General features: G+C 38.6%; 2 protein-coding genes across 3 annotated transcripts in view; both read right to left on the reverse strand.

The window, feature by feature from the left end:
• Nucleotides 1–16,764, reverse strand: part of Daao1 (D-amino acid oxidase 1) — a 30,132-nt gene extending 13,368 nt beyond the window's left edge. Inside the window, exon 1 of one of the 2 annotated variants that reach the window (XM_083144128.1) lies at nt 16,700–16,764. Coding sequence is in view for 1 of the 2 variants with exons in the window: in XM_083144127.1 (XP_083000253.1) it covers nt 14,926–14,946 (21 nt within the window). In the remaining variant the exon portion in view is untranslated. Of the gene's footprint in view, nt 1–14,925; nt 14,978–16,699 lie in introns of those variants that run through there. The other variant, XM_083144127.1, reaches the window with a different exon arrangement.
• On the reverse strand, nt 8,026–10,403 carry LOC146004660 (SRSF protein kinase 1-like). The gene has a single exon (XM_083143573.1). It carries the CDS (start codon nt 10,221–10,223, stop codon nt 8,415–8,417), a length of 1,809 nt encoding a protein of 602 aa, XP_082999699.1. The 5' UTR covers nt 10,224–10,403; the 3' UTR covers nt 8,026–8,414.
• Nucleotides 16,765–20,154: the final 3,390 nt, after the last annotated feature.

Raw genomic sequence — 20,154 nt, forward strand, 5'->3', positions numbered from 1 at the left:
TTTGGCTTTAATTACTGCTTGACACCTGTTCTTCATAGAATTAACCAGTTTCCGACATGTTTCAGAGCTTATTTTATTCCACTCTGCTTGCACAAATGTTTTCAACTGTTTGGTTGACACCTGCTTTATGGACCCGCCTCTTCAAAATTGCCCATAAATGCTCAATGGGATTTAAGTCTCGACTTTGAGCTGGTGTTTGTAGTAGTTTGGGCACATTCCATATTAGCCAATTCATGTTCGCCTTATGCTTACTGTCATTGTCTTGTTGGAATCTGTAGATAGGCGGCATGTCCATTTTTGGGCACTCTGCTTTACATTGTTCTTCAATATGTCCAAATAGACATATGCATCCATGATACCATCAATAAACTGGATGGTACCAACACCTTTGGACGTGATGCAGCCCCAAATCATTAATGACCCACCACAGTGTTTAACTGTTGGAACTGTGTTAATGTGATCATTTGTCTCTATTTGATTTTCTCAGGACCCTATTTACCCCATCTGACCCGTATATATTAATCTTGGACTCGTCTGACCATATGACACTATCCCAAAATTCCTGGTCCTTGTGGATGTGCTCTTTCGCGAATGAAAGTCTATTCCTGCAATTCACCTTATTTACATATGGCCTCTTTCGTGGTATTCTGCCATGTTATACATGCTTCCACAAGGCACGTCGGACAGTTTGATCGGACATCATCTTGCCAGCAGCATTTTCTACTAACGGTCGTAACTGAGGAACACTTAGTCGGGGGTTTTGTCGCACTCTTTTTAAAATAAAGCGTTCATCACTCAACCGTCTCTCTTTTGGTTTTCTCGGCACATTCTGTGTTGAACCTTCCTCTCTAAATTTGTCTACTATGTATTGAGCTGTGGAGTGTGATTTATTGACTGTTTGTCCAATTTTTCTTAACGAATAACCTCTAAGGGCCAAATTTATAATAACATGCTTCAGATCGGAACTAAGTTCCTTCACCTTGCCCATTTTGAACACGCCGATAGATAGACAATAGGCCTACAACAATTCCTACGCCATCATTCCACTTGATGGGGAGTGTGCCTGCATGTTCAAACTTGTTACAAAGTTGCAAACTGCACGAAATCACCCGAATAGCGGTGGTGCTGTATGCGAGGAAGATTGAAACTCTTGCCTGTACGAATAACAATGTTGCATGAAACAGCGTGTTTTTATCTTTTTACACAAATTATATGCTCTGTTCATACACTTTTAACATACACTTTTGACATTTGTTGGTGAAACCTTAATTAATATTAATTTCTAGGTACATATGAAAATTATTATATTTACTAGTAGATGTGACATTTTTTTCCTCGGAAATTCTATTTGTACGAATAACAATGTTGCATACTGTATATCACAAACAGTACTAGTTCCATTGTAGATCCTTGAAGAATCCCACATGATATTTTATATCATGAAATGTATGTATGTTTTGTTTTTTTCACCTGCATGTCATCATCATCATCCTTTGCCGTTTCCTGCCTCTGGCTGGGTCGGCATAGAAATAAAGCCACTGGTCTTCCACCACTCCTCTTTCCACATTGTTACAATCTTGTCCTCTTCTCCTAACACTATCTGCTCTTTCCACCGACAACTTTGTCTTCCCCTTGGCCTTATTCCCACTCCTTGAGCATTGTAAGCTCTTACTGGTAGTCTTTCTGCATCCATCCTCTTCATGTGTCCGAACCATCTCATCTGAGCCTGATCTATCCTGTCCTGAAGCTTCACCACCCCCACTGTCTGTCGGATCTCCTCATTCCTTCCCCAATATACTCCTTAAAAATTTCATCTCCACTGCCTGCATCTTTCGCCTCTCTCTGTCATTGTCCAAGTTGATATATAGTATGTGATATAATGGGATATGAAGGATTATTTCATAACTGCAGTTATTGTCCCTCCCTTCCTCTGTGATACTAGACTGAAGACACTGCATCATCTATTCTCAACGGCAAGAAAATGTAATCCTCAAGAATGCAGATGGAAATTTGAAAGGCTGTAATTATATGTACTCCTCAATTTAATACCATTATTGAAATGAAGAATTGTTCTATTTTATCATTAACTTTTACAAACTTCATTCAACAAAATCTTTGAATGTTACGGGGAAATATTAGTGATAAAGTTTGTTGTGCAGCCTCTCACATAAAAATCGTATCAATCCCTAAGATTATATGTTTATTTTATTAAGTCTCTCTGAATACTTCACGTTGACCAGGGCATTCACTTGTTTTTCTCAGTTGTCTCAGCCTCTGAGGCATGTTATCAATGCACAGTGTTGTGCCATGCAAACCTCCTGAGCATTCAGGAAACAGGTAATTTCTTCTGGTTATAGAGTCAGCGGTTTGCATGGTGGCAATTAAAAAACACGATTCGGCATAGAGGAAGAGCTCGATGGCCTAGTGATATAGAGGTGAGACAAGCTGAGAGGGGACTGACTTTTGGATTGGAGTTGAGAAGGGAGAAGTGGTCAGGAGAGCAGTGGGTCAGAAGTGAGACGACGCTCTGGTCGACAAACTGAGAAGCCAACAGAGGACTTCGTATTTTCTATTCAGCCTAATTCTTCAGATAGACAGGTAATTATCCTAACACCCAGTCATGATTCAGGTTCAACGGTTCACAAAACCCAACGAGTGACCATTGTCTTTTCTGCAGTTTAGTTCCTTAATTTGAGTGTGTACCTTTCGCATTGCCAAGCGTTAACTCGTCATGCCAATGACGAGTGCTCTCATCAGAGGATGAATGATGAGTAATTTACATCACCCAGCAATTAATTGCACAAACACTGGTTCAGATCCCCTCATTCTTTAGAATGACACGAAATCTAACTTCAGGAACCGGTTAAGTATATAAATAAATATAATCTTAATAATATTACATATCTAATTTATTGGCATAAACAAAATTATAAGTATCATGAGCTTAAAATTTAAAGCTTCAGTTTAATATTTTGACAATTCAGAAATAATATCTAGCAGCATGTAAGCATGTGGAAAAATGAACAATGTTGAAATTCATTGTATTTGCATAAGGCTAAACATCCTTTCAGAAATATTTTAGCATTTCCTTCATTTCTTGTTCATAGAATGAAAACACGCTTATGCTGAATGGAAGTACTTTATTTTTTTACGCATGAATATTTTATGCAAGATTTTTGTAAACGTGCATATAACCTGGACTCCACACATGTTTCCATGTTCACAAATTTCCTCTACATATGCAGAATCCAAACCAGGTAAGTTTCACCCCCATTGAGGATTGAATCCAAGAATCACAACAATAATTATATAAACAAAACAGCTAATGTGTCAATCTTAAAGAAATTGCAGGTAGATAAGCCCATTCTGAGGTAAATAAATAAGTTATCATAGCCAGCACTTGAAGAGAAAAATGTTAGCTTGGGTGATGTTTGAGGAGACTTGGAGTTAGCTGGGAGAAATGCTCCTATGGTTTAACATGGGGACAATGAGACAGTGGGGGAATGTTTTGTGAAAATCTTGTTAGCGAGCTAACTTAAACAGTAAACTGCTGCCTGCTTGAAGCTTCTCGATGAAATTGAAGCAATTGGATTGTTGTGCGCAATTAGCCAAAAGTGGCAGAAAAGTTATGCTAAATATAAAAAATAAAAGATTTCTATAAATAATTTGAAACAATGTTTCCATGACACTAGTTTAAAATATGACTGACTTCTTTTAGCAGAAATGTCTCAGTTTAGATCTAATTTTCAAGCTAACTTCTAGATTTTTATAAAACAGGATATATTAAGGATTTTTAATATGACGTAGTGAAATTCTCATTGATTTATGCCATCTTACCCTATAAGTTTTTTTTTTTTTTGTTTTTGTTTTAAAAGAAGTGCTGTATCCTGTAGCATTCTTTGTTAGAGGAGTCACTGGACGTTAGACTTCTCACAGCAAAGACCTTTTCAGGTTTGATTTTGCTGTTTTCCAAATATGTGACAGAAAATATTTTATGATGACATACATATCTTAAACAGTGAAATGAAACATGAGTATTAAGGCTCAGCTGGACCTTTCGCTGCATCCAGGGCAGATTTTTTCAAATTTTCCTTTCCTTTTGAAAAATTGCATCAGCTTAGAATTCCTCCTGGAACACTGACATAAATTTTTGTGTGGTTTTTATTTCGCTGTTATCTAGATACTATCAATAGTTTAATAGACTTACGTAATCATGAAACTATCGAGAATATCTAGATAACGGCAAAAGCAAACTACACAAAAATTCATGTCAATGATTAGAAGGAATTCTAAGCTGATGTAATTTTTAAGATTTTAAAATATCCTAGTGTTTTTTTTTAAAGGAGAGGAACATTTGAAAACATCTGCCCTGGATGCAGCGGAAGGTCCAGCTGGGCCTTAACTTTGGTCCTCTAGAAGGAATTACAAACAAATTAAAATATTCACAATTTAGACTATCATAGTAAAAAAGAGACAAGTTTTCAAAAACATTTTTAGAAATCAAGCAAGAAATCCAGGAAGCGTTAATAAGTTGCTTGGGTTATGTATGGTTGCATTAACACACATATGCTGGAAACATTCATTCAGTCTTGTCCCTGCATCTGATGAATTCCAGGTTCCTTTCTACTAGGCTGTGCAGGACCTTCATTTGATATTGCTTTTCTGACACTTTTCGCTAATAGAGTCAATGATGATGATATGATGAAATTGAAGGCATGCTCACAAAGAACACCCATGCTCAGGCTGGAATATGAACCTCGGACCGTGAAGGTCCTTCCTGATGGCATATAGTGGTAATTAACACTCAAGCCATCCCAGGTTCGAGACTTGGTGGATCAGATCCCACTTGAAACTGTAGGTCCAGCCTCAATTAATTTATGTGTGGATTCAAACAAACTTCATCATTATTGCAAGTCTGCATACTTGCATGCATGTCAGTTTCCTGCAAGTAAGTATAATGACAAAGAAGCAGCAGCATTCCTTATTCTGTGCCAAGCGCACCCCCCCCCCCCCCCATCACACCTGATTTTAATATTTGTTGCATTGTGAAAGATTAACAAGTATCAGTTACACAGCTTGACAAAATCAGTGGCATATTCTCCCATGTTGCCTGGTTTAGTAAACAAATTTTTTCATATACAGAGTGAGCCAAAAGTACACTTACACTATTCGTTCCACATTTTTTTGTCTAATTTTTCAAAATAATTCCAAACCAGTATTCTTACGAGATTAAACTGTGTTAAAAAGGTAAGTGAAGTGTTAAATAAATGTACATAAACAGTATTGAACATATAAATGTACTGTACAGTGCATACCTACTAAGTGTAAGGCTACTTTTGGCCCACCTTGAATATAGAAATTGGCAGAAAATTTCAAGTTTTCGGAATTTTGTTTTACATGCATGCCTTCATTGGTCATTTTTTTCTATTATATGTAATTAATATCAAATAAATATATACAATAATTAACAATTGTTCTGGTAAACCAGGTCATTTTTTCAGAATACGCTTCTGAACAAAATTAGTGTGCCTGCAATTGGATTGTAGTGCATGTTGCATTAAGTTTAGACTCAAGAAGGGAGCGAGAGATCTGAAACATGAGTAAAAATTGCAGTACAGTCATATAATGCATGAGAGAGGAATTTTCTGTCATACTGTTAATATGCCATTTTTTTTTTAATGAGCTGATTTGGAAGCCGTGTACATGTCAGGGCTCACGTTACTCTGTGCGTTTTACGTTTAATGCTCAACTTTCGAGACACCGAAAAAACATCTTTCACATCACCTAAAGTCTGCAGAATAGGCACAGCAAAAGGAAATAAATATACCAGTTGTTGCACATGCTAATATTATGCGGCCAAGAGCATCGTGTACTTAATGTGCAATCTTACCACTGAAGGTCCCTTGGTTCAAGTTCTGCAATTTCATATGATTATTATTCATTTGCATCAGTATTATTAACCAATTAGCAGAAATGGAACATAAAATAACAAAAATACATGTTCATAAATCCAGTTTTGACAATGATTTCATGTAAGGTTTTTAAAAGTACAAAATGGGACATTTTCACATTTTATGCCTGTAGAAAAAAAGGGACGCCAAAATGTATTTTAATATAAAAACCGTTCTGTTTGAAAACTAAATAAATACTGTGTAAATAACTTGCATGATGTGGTGATATGCACTCCAATCCAGCAGCTGTTTTAGAATTTGAAGTCACTCATTAATATTTTGCCGATTAATGGATCTTCTTCGGTACATCCTTCTTTTCAAATAACATGTTGTGAAAGTTTATACACGTGTGATTAAAGTTCACCGTATTCATCAACATAGCTTTCCGAGTTTGTGCTGAAAGAGCGTTCTCGTTTTGACCACAAACTATTCATGATCGAAAACATTCGTTCAGTCGGGATATTAGTTCCAGGCAAACAGAGAAGAAACTCCAATAGTTTAAGAAAACTGGAATATGTCACATTGTTGACATTGAAATGTGAAATAATTTCTACCCAACAATGCTATAGTTCACAGTAATAGTAGAGAAGGTGCACTGTTGCAGAAATTCCATGCTGATAAGTCATTGTCACAAAAAAGGAACATTTTGGCATCCCGTTTAATGTCTGAAAAAATCAGGGTGGGCAGTCTCAAAAAAAAAGGCATTGTCCCGACAGAACGTGCTTAAGTTGTGTAAACTGATACACAACTGAATTAATATTTGTTTACGGCTTCAAAGAAGTACAGATATGCATGTTGGCCACTAAATCATGTATCACACTCCACGTACAGTCACGGACACTTCTGGGTTGTAACAGTACCATTGAGAGTCAATGGTTTTGTTACAACCCAGAAGTGTCGGTGACTGTGCTCATAGCAATGCACAGAATAACCTAAAATAACTAAAAACACATCAAATGCCTAAAAACTAAACTTTGATCAAGTGGCTTGCAGTTATTTTCTTATTGCAAGCTAAAGCATCGACATCTGCAGAAATAATGTTCGTGTAGTATTTCTATGTGTGTTTACACACACATTTGGTTACTCCCTTCCTTTACAGTAGATATATGATGTAGAAATTTCAGCAAAATGATGCAGGCTACACAATGACTAACCCTGGATTAGTGTGTCAATTGGGAAAGCAATGGCATGGAATGTCAGAGATCTGGATTTGAGTCCTGGTCGAACCTGTATTTTTCGCTGAAATTTCTGTTTAGTACATATCCTGTGCATGTGTATACTGCCAAACAGTAAGGTAATTTACATCTCTATGTGGGGGGGGGGGGGGGCAAATTGGGACATGTCTTGGTTTTGCTGTCAGAATAAGCATCATGCTTTTACTCTTGCTCTTTCATCTGAAAATAATGTTAATGTTAAATGTGCTGCAGGAAAATTGCAATTTTATAGGTACAGAGAACTTCATGGCACAACTATATTTCAGAATATTCTCTGTCACGGTGGCATCCAGATATGCTGCACACAGAAGCAGTTGATATATCGCACAAGAAATTGTTTTTATATATTCAAGAACTTTGCATACTAATGGTTGCAACTGCACATTAACTATTGCAATTATTTTATGAAATGAATCACTGCATTTCAATTCCATGTGTTTTAGTATGACCACGCACACAAGAAAAAGAACAGTTCTAGATGCTTTTGCAGGTACAAAGGATGCCCATGCTAGGATTGTGTGGGAGGGGATACTTGTTTAAGCTATATACATGTTGCATCAGTACTTTACTATATATTTTTTTTACTTTTTAAATTAAAGGTTCAACCAGTTTGGTGAAACAATCTGCTAAATTTCACAGTATATGCCAGTGTCATCTAAATTTGCAATAAGGTGGGGTGGGGCATGAATGGCCAATCTGTGTAAAATGTAAAACATTGTTCCAAATATATGCACCATGTAACTCAATGCATGTAATACATGCAACCAAAAGTATAACCAAATATCATTAGCGCTGAAAATATTCTTCCGAAAGTTATGTTGATTCTACATCAAACTTAAATGAGCAAACCACTTTTATAAACTATCTTCAACCAGTAAAATGTATTCCATAATCTACAGGTACAGAAACATATTCACAGCTTCTTTATAAATATGGAGGAACAAACATTTCAATGGCATAAACCAGACGTTGGCTGTACAATCAAGTTACATGTCTATCACACAATAATCGGAGCAAACATTCATCAGCAATTTTTGATTCATGACCTCTAGAAGAGTAGACGGATGAGAAACCTATCATATGCTGATCATGTATTTAGTTTTTTTAAGCTACTGTTTAACACAAGCTACAGTTTTTTTTCTTCTTACTTTGGACATTGGGGAAGAGAATAAATATACATGCACAGCATGACGTAATTACTAGCCCTCTGGATATGCTTACAATTATGCACGTGTGTGGTAGTCTATTTCTATGAATTAAGCCAAGGATGCTTTAAACATTCTGCTGCAGTTGCTCTTCTGGCTGGATCATAGTGCAGCATCGGCTTAAGGAAGTCGGCAAATCCCCGAGCTTCTTCAGAACTCCATCCATACTTCTCTGTCAAAACCTCGTACAAACCCCATGGCTTAAGTCCTGCTATGTGCCTCAAGCTGCACTTCTTACTGAAGAACTGTCGCGAATATTTTCCTGACAGAGCGACAGTGCGCGGTATCTCCCCCAGCAGTTCAATGATGTGCGCCAAATGATCCTCGTCGCGATTGTAATCCTCACCAGAGTGAGGTTCAAAAAGGTAATCCCCCGTTGCCAGCTCAAAGGCCATGCAGGCTGTGCTCCAAATATCTGCTGCTGTATTGTAACCGGCACCAAGCAAAACTTCCAGTGCCCGATACTGCCTGGTTTGTATATCATCGGTGAAGTGATGGTAAGTCCAACATGCATTGCCAAGATCGGCTACTTTAACTTCTATATCACACACATCCGACACGGGATCCTTCTCAGATTTTTTACTTACACTTGCACTTGTTGGAATCATTTCTTCACTTTTTGTAACATCGTCATCTCCACTGCACATGCCGAGTACTGCAGTACAGTCTCCTTCTCCAGAACCCATACCGTTTGTCAACTGATTAACGTCCATAGGTTTTTCATTTTGTGCATTGTCGTCATTCTGCGGCAATCCCTCTGTTTCACACATTGTACTGGTATCAGCATTACAATTTATTTCTGGGACTTCATTATCAGTCATCTCATCATTTTCTAAATTAACAGCGTCCATCTTACCTGCTATCACATCTGCATTTGCTTCAGTAGAAGTCTGCTCTACATCTTCAGTATTACCTTGAGGTTCATTTTGATTTTTCATCTGCTCCATTTCTTGTATCTGTTCCATCTGCTTCTTCAGCAATTCTGAATGTCGCTTGGCCTTCTTCTTCAATTTCTTCTTCTTGCTCTTGGACATTTTTGCATGTGGAGTAGGATCTTGAAATTTTTTTGGTGCTGTGCTTACTAGAGAGAGGGGTAGCCTTAAACCTAAACTATGTAGTTCTGTTGCTTCACATGCTAATTTTCGCACATCTTCTTCATCAACAGTAACAAGAATATTCTCTGGCTTTATATCAGTATGAATGATTTGGCACTTTGCATGTAAATAATCTAAAGCTTCAAGAACTTGCCTTATAATGCACTTCACATTCTGACGAGGTATACCTTGATAATTGCTTCTAATGATCAACTTTAGCAAATTGTAGCCAAGAACTTCAAACACCATACACACATGAGAACCATTCACACCATTTATCTTGAAATCGTTTAACAACTGAACTGTCTTGTCCCTTTTAGGATCTTCAACATCCGATTCACGGACACATTTTAACAACTTAATTTCATCTAAAGCAGTCTCGGTAAAATGAGACGCACTTTTTACAACTTTCAATGCAACAAATCTTTTGTCCACTAAATCCCAACATAACCATACTGTAGAAAAATGACCCCAACCTAACTTGCGAGTGACGTGGTATCTGCCCTGAAACAAATCTCCAATTTTCACCGGATGATAGCCTCCTTTACAATAATCCTGGGGATCCTCTTGTTCTTCATCAGAGCTGAAATATTCCTCGGCCTCTCCATTACTGCTTTCACTGGATGTTGAATCGTTTCGTTGTTCCTGCTTATTAGATCGATACTCCTCATTCTTGGCCTTTCTTTTCGCTACCTTGTGACGCTTCTTTTTGGCTTTAATCGCGAACACTTTTCGGCTCATATCTGCTTTTGTATTCATTTTGTAATTTGAACTGTCCTGGAAACTTCACATAAAGTTCTACTGTAATAACAATATACTTTTCTCTTGATTATGCCGACCTAATTAGTCCCATAATATGTAGATCGAACAATAATTTTCGATCACAACTGACAAAAGATTTTTCACAACGCCATGATAGAAACGACGCTGACTGCTTTTCGTCTGTCACCGATTCGTGTTTGGATGTATCCAATTCAACTCAATACTCGTAATCGGGTTGAGCGCTGGGAGCACAACGGTGCTGTGTTGCTTTCATGAAGAGTTGAGTTTCCTGTGTCCCCGCGATTCCGACTTCGGGAACAGCTAATTTCCTGACTATTTGGAGATCCTAAGTAGTAGGGGTGTAGCCTAGGTGATAAAGTTGCGCTATTATACATATTTTGTATATTTTTTCCCCGAGCATGTTGTGTGTGTGTGTAGGCACGGGATGGAAACCTCCGTCTTTCCGCGCGGTGGTGTACTCGGCTTCTGCCACTTCAAGAGGACATTGGAGGCTTTATCCTTTTACACGAATTTTTCATTAAGCTGTTTTTTACTTTACCTCCCAGGCAAGGGCGGTCCAGACCTCCCTCCGAAAGACTTACCAAGTGCAAAAATTAAATAATAAAAATATACTTGTTTAGCATTTCCTGTATAATCGAGGGTTATCTATTTCTGCCGATCTTTGAATGACACTTTAATTTTCGTCAACCGGATCTAATATTCTTTTGAATTGGAATTTGAATTTAAAATTTTGGATGCCTCAGCACTTAGGCTATTTTGCACCCATCACATTATACGGGAGTCAGCCCCTTACCATTACAAATAACAACTCTAACGTTGCATAACTAAAATATTAAATTATTCTGACTTAGGTTAGAAGCTGAGGCTGTAAGGGGGCACTTAACACACATAAAGGCAAAACACAGGACAACACATACAAAATTATAGTGTCAGTCGCCAGAGCCTCGTTCGTCTGAAAAATGCAGTCTAGGGTGTACTACGTGGAAGTGACTTTTGGGTGTCTACACCCCGGATCTAATATTATTTCATGTATTTAATAAATATTCAATTCTTTATCCATTTGCACTGGTTTCCTTGCCAGGCCAGTTGCTTTAATATACATTATAGCAATCTTAACTACGCGCTAGATAATGAATACATGTTTTTATATCTCTATTCTTACACTGTTTTTACTTATTAATGTAATAATAACAATACAGGATGAATTTAATATTTATTAATTATTATTTTAATTTGAACCCTTATATTATTTATTATTATTATTTCTGAGACACTTGGTTCGGACCCCCTCCCCCGAAATAGATTTCTAAATACGTGACTGTTACCACGTATCTATTTATTTGAATCTGGATGAACGCCAGATCCGCTTTATGCAGAGACAAGGCCAGACAGAATTCCGACATTAGTTCACGCACCCTCGGAATCGAACCCGGGTATCCTACGTGACAGTCAGATGCCCTCCCGACTAAAGCATCGCAACTCCAAGATAGAGATAAGTTTCCAGTATATTGCGGAGAAACCAAGAGATACGTTTCCAGTATATTGGGTATAAACCGGGAAAACAATAGTGACGCTAAAGGGGGACCAAGGTGCCTCTCTTCCACAGAACATCTGGCCTCCAGTTATCCGAGGAAGGGTGAAATGATTAACAGGGTGGTACAAATAGAAATTCCCCCTTCTGGTTTCTATATACTGTCGTTTCAATGGGAGACGTTGTCTCTACTAGATTCTTGTAAGAATAAATGTTTGTATCAAGCACACACACACATCATTGATCCAGTTCTTGGCAGCAGCTAAAATTCATCGCCAGATTGTGCACGGCGCCAATGCAATGAGTGATAGCAAAATGCGGAATTGAGCGAGAATGTTCAAGGACGGGCAGGAGAATGTGCATGATGAGCCGCGCTCAGGTCGGTCATCTGTAATCAGCGGCGATTTGGAGTGTGCGGCAGGCGCCAAAATCCTTGAAAACAGACGATTCATAATATCCATGCTTTCATAAACATGGGTGTCCCACTTGACTCCTGAATCCAAGCAGAAGGTGGAGTGGCGACACACGTCATCTCCGACTAAAGTTAAATTCAGACAGATAATTTCAACGCACAAGATTATGGTAACCGTGTTTTGTTAGTGGACTTCATGCCGCCAGCGAAAACAATAAACCCAGCTGCGTATTGTCTGACTTTGAAGAAACTGCGGCGTGCAATCCGAAATTGACACCGCGGCCTGCTGTCAGCTGGGGTTTTGCTGCTTCATGACAATGCGAGGCCTCACACCACTCTCAATCGCAAGATCAGATCGCATAGGTTGACTGGGAACAATTAGCTCATCCTCCTTACTACCCGGACCTTGCCCCCAGTGACTATCACCTCTTCCGGCATCTAATGAAGTTCCTCGGCGACAAGCGTTTCGGCAGCGACGAAGATGTGAAAACGGAAGTTGGGGAATGGCTTGCCTCTGAGGTGGGTCTACAAAAGCTCATCGTACGTAATGGAAACTGTTTAATTAACCACGGAAACTATGTGGAAAAATAGAGAATCTGATCCATAAAAAAAAGAAATAACTAAAAATTCGGCAGTGCATTTTTAATATTTTTTTGTCGAAATGGGCTAAAAATATATATAAATAAAAAAGACTATATAATTTTAAATTTTCATCTCTGCAACCACCAATGTTCCAAACCACGATCCGCCACTCGCAAAATATCCTAACTGGGGTCTGGTGGTGCAGCATGCCTTACTTCTCGAGTGCTTCGAGCACTACACTGCGCTACTACACATCAGTTTTTAACCAGAGCCGCATGTAGAAATGTGTTACAAATTACAAGGGAAATAACCAAAGAAAGTAATTACATTATCTTCATTTGTGGTTCCCCTCGCTGAGACTTGACGAGAAACTATCATTTGAGGTGATGGAAGCAGTGCATCTACATACAACGTGAAAGCACAATGTTCCGGGTTTCGATCAGCTTTGGAGAACGTTGCAGGTATAGCCAGTGCTCAAAGTGAGAGATTTGCGGTGGATTGGTATTCCCCCAGCTACAGCGCCTAGAATAACGTAGTGTGGAAAACGGCATGGTTCTGCGCTCTGTGGCTGGTTCCACTCGAAAATGATCCGCTAGAGGCGCTGGTGTTGACCCCGGTGCTTGGTGTTCGACTGCTTATAATGGAAGTAACGGGAGTTTTCGCTGCAACGTCTGATTCTTTTACATGAAGCATTTCTATGAATGTGATAATTGCTATGATATTTGGTACAGTGGTTGCGAAGATATTAACGAACATTCTAGACAGTCGACCACGTCCTGTTATCGTCATACTTTCGTTAATAATACGGGAGAAAAAATACACGTGGAATGTTCTTGGCAACTAAATTTTTGTGTATGAATTAGGTTCATTATTATTATCATCATCATCACCATCATCATTTCTTTTAAAGATATACACACTGCAGCATTTGTATTTTTGATATTTACTGTCTCTTTTCTTCCACTTTAAAATAATCGCGGCGATGATGATAATGATGATTGCATGAAACGACAAGGGGAACCCCACAAAACTTTCTTAGTGCCATCGACATGAGTGCAAGGAAACTTTCAAACCAATGGGACAAGCGACACGGGATGTTCACACTGTCACACTAGTGACACACACTTCCAGACTGTAAAATAGCATTCATTGCACATGAACGACACGTTCATATGGCGTATTCGCGTGCTACTTGTTACTTCGGTCGGAAAGCTCCTTAAAGGAAGGGTGCTGAGACCGAAGCAACGCGCTACAGGGGGAGTTCCCAACTAAGTGACAAGCTACATGGTGCCTTCAGTCTATTAGCAAGCGTTGCTTGCGAACAACAGATAGGCGACACGATAAAGCGCACATTACAACAACAGATCTAGGCGACACGATAAGCTACACGTGTCGCTTTGTCGCTTCTGCGTCGCTCAAACTGGGCCATTTCCTCAATAGCTTGCAACATGTTGCCGTGGTTTGTTGTTCGCGCATACGCGATGCAATGGGTGTCTTACTTTAGTGAGATTGCGCACCAAAGCGACAAGCGGCACGCGACACTTATCGCTTGAGGATTTCACCAACCGAACGCTGGCCTGTGCTTCCCGTCATGTCGCTACGATGTGAAATGTTGCTCTTGATTGGCTCCTTTCCAAGCAACATGTGTCGCTTCGGTATGAAAGTTGCCTTGGACCGAATGACCCGTGTCGCTTTGGTGTGAAATCCTCGTATCGTTTGTCGCGTGTCGCTTTGGTGTAAAATCTCCTTGAGGAAACGGTGCAGTCAGAACTTTTGTCCCTACGGTTCGAAAGGCTGCATTGATTTCCGACTGCTCGCTTTCAAGCGACATTTGTGGTTTGTCGCCTCGGTATGAAATATCTCTCAGGATACTATTTATATTCTAATAACATAGAAAAATAAACTCTAATACACAGTCCAAGACCTGACGTCCGGAATCACATTGCGATGTTTCTTCTTGTGTTACGCATGCTATTTAGTTATTAATTTTATTTTACTTTTCTTTCCAAATTAATGCCACTTCGTGACTGCAAATCACTCCACAAATATAACTGTTTCCATCAATTCACTTACCGCCTTTCTAGAGAAACAAATCTATACAATATATTCCAAAAACTAACTAAGCCGCATTACTTTCATAACAAAATTAGCACCTGGGTCGATCGCACTGCCATCTACTTGTCATCGTCTCGGGGAACCAGTTTGTTGGGTCGTTTTCCACACTAAGCTGCTCGTCAAGTCAACCTTGCAGCAGGTTTTATGTATCAATCCGCGCGAGAACTGAGCTCAGAATCTTCCGTGCCAGTCTTTCCTCAACCGCCGAGCTGCTTACATCGCAGACACTGAGAAAATCCACAGTATTGCCAACCGCACAACACATCAAAACCCGCATGCATGTCAAGTGGATTGTATTTTTGCTTCTCTTTGTCTCCTGAAACATAACATTTTAAAAGTACTTTCTGCGCATATATTATTTAATAAATGTGTCATTAATATAAGAGCGAAACAACTTCTAAACATGAGAGCATGTGTGTATATTTCGAGCACGCAAAAATAAAAATAAACAAAGATAAAAGTAAACAACGATAGGCTCCTCTTGAATTTAATGACAAATTATTGTTTTTGGTTTAGAAAGAAATAGATTTATGAAAAACTTGGTTGCTTCGTTCGCAATACATCCGTTACTGTAAGACACACGCACTTCAAGTTGTACCACCAAAAAAGCATGATTTGTTATTGGTGATATATACAATCAGGTGCATTGTCTGTCGCTATTACTCTGGTTTCAATTTATGAATCACTTCACTAAACCAGGATTCAAATCTTGGTCTGTCCATTTCTTGCTGATAATCACCCTTCCCTTTCTTTGCGCGGAACAGTAAATATGCGCCTTCAACAAAGCTTTCATTGCCGCCAGTGGGTGAAACAATAAGCCTCCCCCTTCCCCTCATCGTCGGTTTCTTCAGCCCTGGCGGTGGTTTTGCATGGTGGTATCCTTCCATGTTTTATTACCCCTTCCCCCACCCACCGAGTTGAAGGACGTCTCGTCCAAATAATAAACATGTTTCTTCTCACTGCGATATATTTTAATACCGCGGAGATTCTTTTGTCGTCAAACAACAAACAATCGTTTCCTCTTGCTAAACTCAAACCGCAAATCATTCAACACCCGTGATACAATTCGTGTGCACATTGACGGCAAATCACCTCACGCCCTGTTTTACTTTGATCTTGTTGCCGCAAGGAGGATTATGCATTTAAAACAACTTGCTTGACTTTGAAGAACATTTCCTTTCGGATGAAGCCCAAAATAACATTCGGGTAAAACCGCGCGCTGAACAGGAGATTCAGCCATTCTCGCCGCTCTACAATAAACATAGGGTTAAAATAGTGGAAGGTACAACACTGGTATCAGCGATTTCACGCGCTCTGCAACGCATTCAGTCTCGCTCGACTCGCTCTAAAGTTTCAATGTCTCTTCAACGCATTACAGATTCGAGTTGGCGAATCTGCGGTTCTAAGTTCGTCTGCACAGTGATTGCAACCAATTAAGTCCATACCTGCTAATCAATGTATTATTTTGTCTGTATATTACAAATTAAATAACTGTTTTCTTGCAAGTATGCAGTTGTGTCGGAATAGAACCCGTCTCAGTGGAACTATATTCTTGCGCGCACGTTTGGATCTACATATGCTAAAACCTGCTGCAAGGTTGACCTGACGCAGGGCTTACGTTATTCAAGGCGCTGTACCCCAGCTGTCACCATGTCAAACCGTAGGAGCATTCCTCTAGCTAATCCCAAGGCTCGACAAAACATTCCCCCACCTAACATTTTTCACTTCAAGTGCTGGATACAACCTCCTTTTCAAAGTTGACAATTTTATGCCGTCTTTATTCACTGTGTCAGAAACCTAAGAAACACTAACCTTAAATGATATCCTGGTGTATTCAGCCTCTACTTCTCTTCAACTATATCTTTACGCGGTTGATGATAAAAGACAAAAAGTCTGGTACTCTGCCAAGTTCATATCTTATCTTGCCTTAAACTTTAAACAAGTACACACGATAACTTGTATTCCCCTAATGACGGTAAAACCTTTAATTTTAGGAATGTGTTCATGGATGTCAGGATGGAATGTGAATGTCAACTTAAAATTATATATTTTAAACATATAGTTTCATTTCAGCTGGCCTCCGGGTCGGAGTACATCGCCCTACAACGACATGGGTCCCGGGTTCGAATCTCATGGGTGTTTGTGAGTGTCCATTAATCAATTTCATCATATCATCACTCAACCCCATCTTCATAATTACCCAAAAGCGGTAGTAAAGCCATATGGTAAAGCGAAGTAAAATAAACCAAATCAATCAATCAATCACTGCAGCGACACAAATATACAGTATTTTTTTTTTAAAAAAAAAAGTGCGTTGCAGGATGATGATTTCAAACTGAAGAAGTGTTTCTTGAGAGGACAACACTATTTTGTGTATAAAATATACCTCGTTTGCCCTCCTGTAAAAATACCTTCTTGCCCCTCCTTGGAAAAAATCATCCGGACGTCCATGGGTGTTCAGAGTTCTGAAAAGTTGGTACCGGGATCGAGAAAAAATATTCTGACTTCGGCAAATAAAATTCCCGCTTTTTCAGTCGGGAAATTCCAAATTATAACCTAATTTTAAATTTAGAAATGGTTAAAATACAATGGAGACTTGATTTTGAGGTTCCTGTTAACGTATGTAGCTACACATTTTTGGAACACCCTGTATTTGGGTGAATCGATTCTTGGAGAAAGAATTTCACTTTTCCGGATCCATTTCAGCAGGCCCGTAGCTAGAGGGGGGGCAGGGGGGCAACTGCCCCCCCTGAGAGCCTACTTTGTCCCCCCTGTGTAATATACAGAACACCTGATATTCTCACTAATATTTACAATTATATCCTGTATTACTCTAGCAACATAACAAAGACACTTATTGATTTTGTGTTTTCATGAGGTGGGTTGGATTCCAAATAATGTCGTACTAGGATTCAGACTTTGGGAAATTATTTCGTAATTTTCAGTATCTAGAACAGTTATGACATTTTGAGAAATCTTGTATTAAAGGTGCCTAATGTGTTTGGATGTTTTTCTTGGATGTGTTGCTATGAAGTTTGAAGTACTTAATTTTTTGTTTACAAAGTCTACCATTTGGTAATAGTGATTCATGCAGTAGAGAGGGGGAATGGATATTTAATTTTTGTTACTTAGCTTTGCTTTTCTGCCACTTCTAGCTAATCGCGAACATGAGGAATGACGTGAAATTGATGAAGAGGAACTCACAAAGAGTGCCGCAACTACAGGGGAGCAGGGAGCATTGTCCCCTCAACCTTGAACGGAAGTCCATTCTAGGGGGGGCAAACACTTAAGTAAAAAACAAAACTAGCAGAATCTAAGAATAGTAGGACAAATGGATACTCAAGATGGAATTAGCTTTTTCTTCCAGACGGCCAAGGGAACTTGCAGGGGGGGGACACAGGAAATTGCCCCCATTGATTTCAAATTTTCGTAAAATTTTCTTGCTCGCTTCGCTCGCAATGTCTGCTGTTATTATAGTCCAAGTTGAGAGCCATAGCTATGGGGCAGAACGGTCTAAATGAAATTAAAAATGTGTTAAAGAAAATTCCATGGCGCCCTGTGAAATTTTTTACACCCTATTAAGTTTTCAGTTTGAAAAATTTGGATCTAAAAATGTTCTTGCTCGCATCGATCCCAATATGATTGTTTTCTGTAATGCATTCTAAATTACCCGAGAGAGAAGTAAGACCAAATATGTAGCTACTTCAGACTGTTGCTGCTAAAAAGGTTTCTCTCAAATGCACGAATAATTCTTTTAAGGAAAAGGAGACAAAATTTGTATTATTTTTACTGTTGATTTTTTATGAGGCGGATGAATTGATTATGTAATGTATTTAATGTATTCTCATTAATATATATATATATATATATATTAAAAAAAACTTTGAATGCATACACAATTTAGCGTTAACATGTTGCATACTTGTGTATTTTCTTATTTTACGTTGTTCCATGTTGCATAAATAAAATATATGTTGTACATGAAAGTAATACATGTCATATGTACAAATAGAATTATGTTCATCATGCATTTTGTGTCTTTCAAAAATACAGTTGTGTGCTTGTTTTCCAGTATTAGCTAATAGCTAATGTGAAATTGAATGTGTTGGAAAAATATTTTCAAATCATTTGTTCCATAACAAATGTTTTAGCACAGACTTCTAACCCCTTCTTGCGTGATTTTTAATAACGTCTTTGATGCTACTATTATTACTACCACCACTATATTACAATTATTATTATTTGCACGTTTGTCCTGGTACTGGCCCCCCTCCAGACAAAAATTCGTGGTTCCGCCCAATGGCGAACGCAGGATCTTTTTTTCTGGAGGGGCTGTAATTGTATAGGTGGATTCTTTCAGTGGCGCAAACTTATAGGGATCCGTGGGAATATAGAGCACCTAATAATTTCTCGTGTTATATATATATTTTCGTATTAAAATCAATAAATAATATTTTTAAAATAGCGAGTATGTTGCATATTAATATCATAATACATGGAAGGCAGAATTTGAGATTTTTGAAACTTATAAGAACACAATGTTTTTTTTCACAATTTGGCATCCCTGACTGGTTTCTAGTGAGCTGCATACACAATAAGATATATCGTATATTTACAACTTTCCACTCTCAAAAATGTCAAGTGGGGATAATTTTGTAGGGCTGAATTTACCACTCTGGTTTTTCCAGAGTTTATGGTGCTTTTACTTGAAAATGTCGATTTTTCAAAATTTCGTAGGGGCTGTAGCGTACGCCAGTGGTTGCGCCTCTGCTCACAAAGATCACTCATGCCCTTGGACCCTTGGCTTCGTAGTGTGTTGTGTAACCATCCCACCATAGAGGTCGGCTGTTGAAAGATGTTGGTCAAATAATTATCAAACATGATGAAAATGTGATAGTGTTTCACATTTATTATTATGGTTAAAAAACGACAAAATATGTAGTTGGTTTCTCATTAGATTCCTTTGTGCGTAAAATTCTTGCATACTGGAAACTAGAGGGAAACATTATGAAGCACGATTTATAAAGGGCTCCCTTAATCAGCTCTGCAGAGAGGCTCAAAGCAGTTGATTCATATTAATCGTCTATTAACATTATCGACCTGTAAATATCAAGTAGCTACAGTCCCGACTAGATTTTATCTTTGTATTCTTTGGCAGTCCGGAAAGGTCATTATCGAAATACTGTTATTTGACGTTGCTCGAACTTCATTTGTTCGTCGGAGTTTCAAGATATCATCCCTTTCCTGTTACTTATAGATTTTGTTAT

Source organism: Lepisma saccharinum, chromosome 22, assembly GCF_977018435.1.
Source record: "Lepisma saccharinum chromosome 22, izLepSacc3.1, whole genome shotgun sequence".
Lineage (NCBI taxonomy): Eukaryota > Metazoa > Arthropoda > Insecta > Zygentoma > Lepismatidae > Lepisma > Lepisma saccharinum.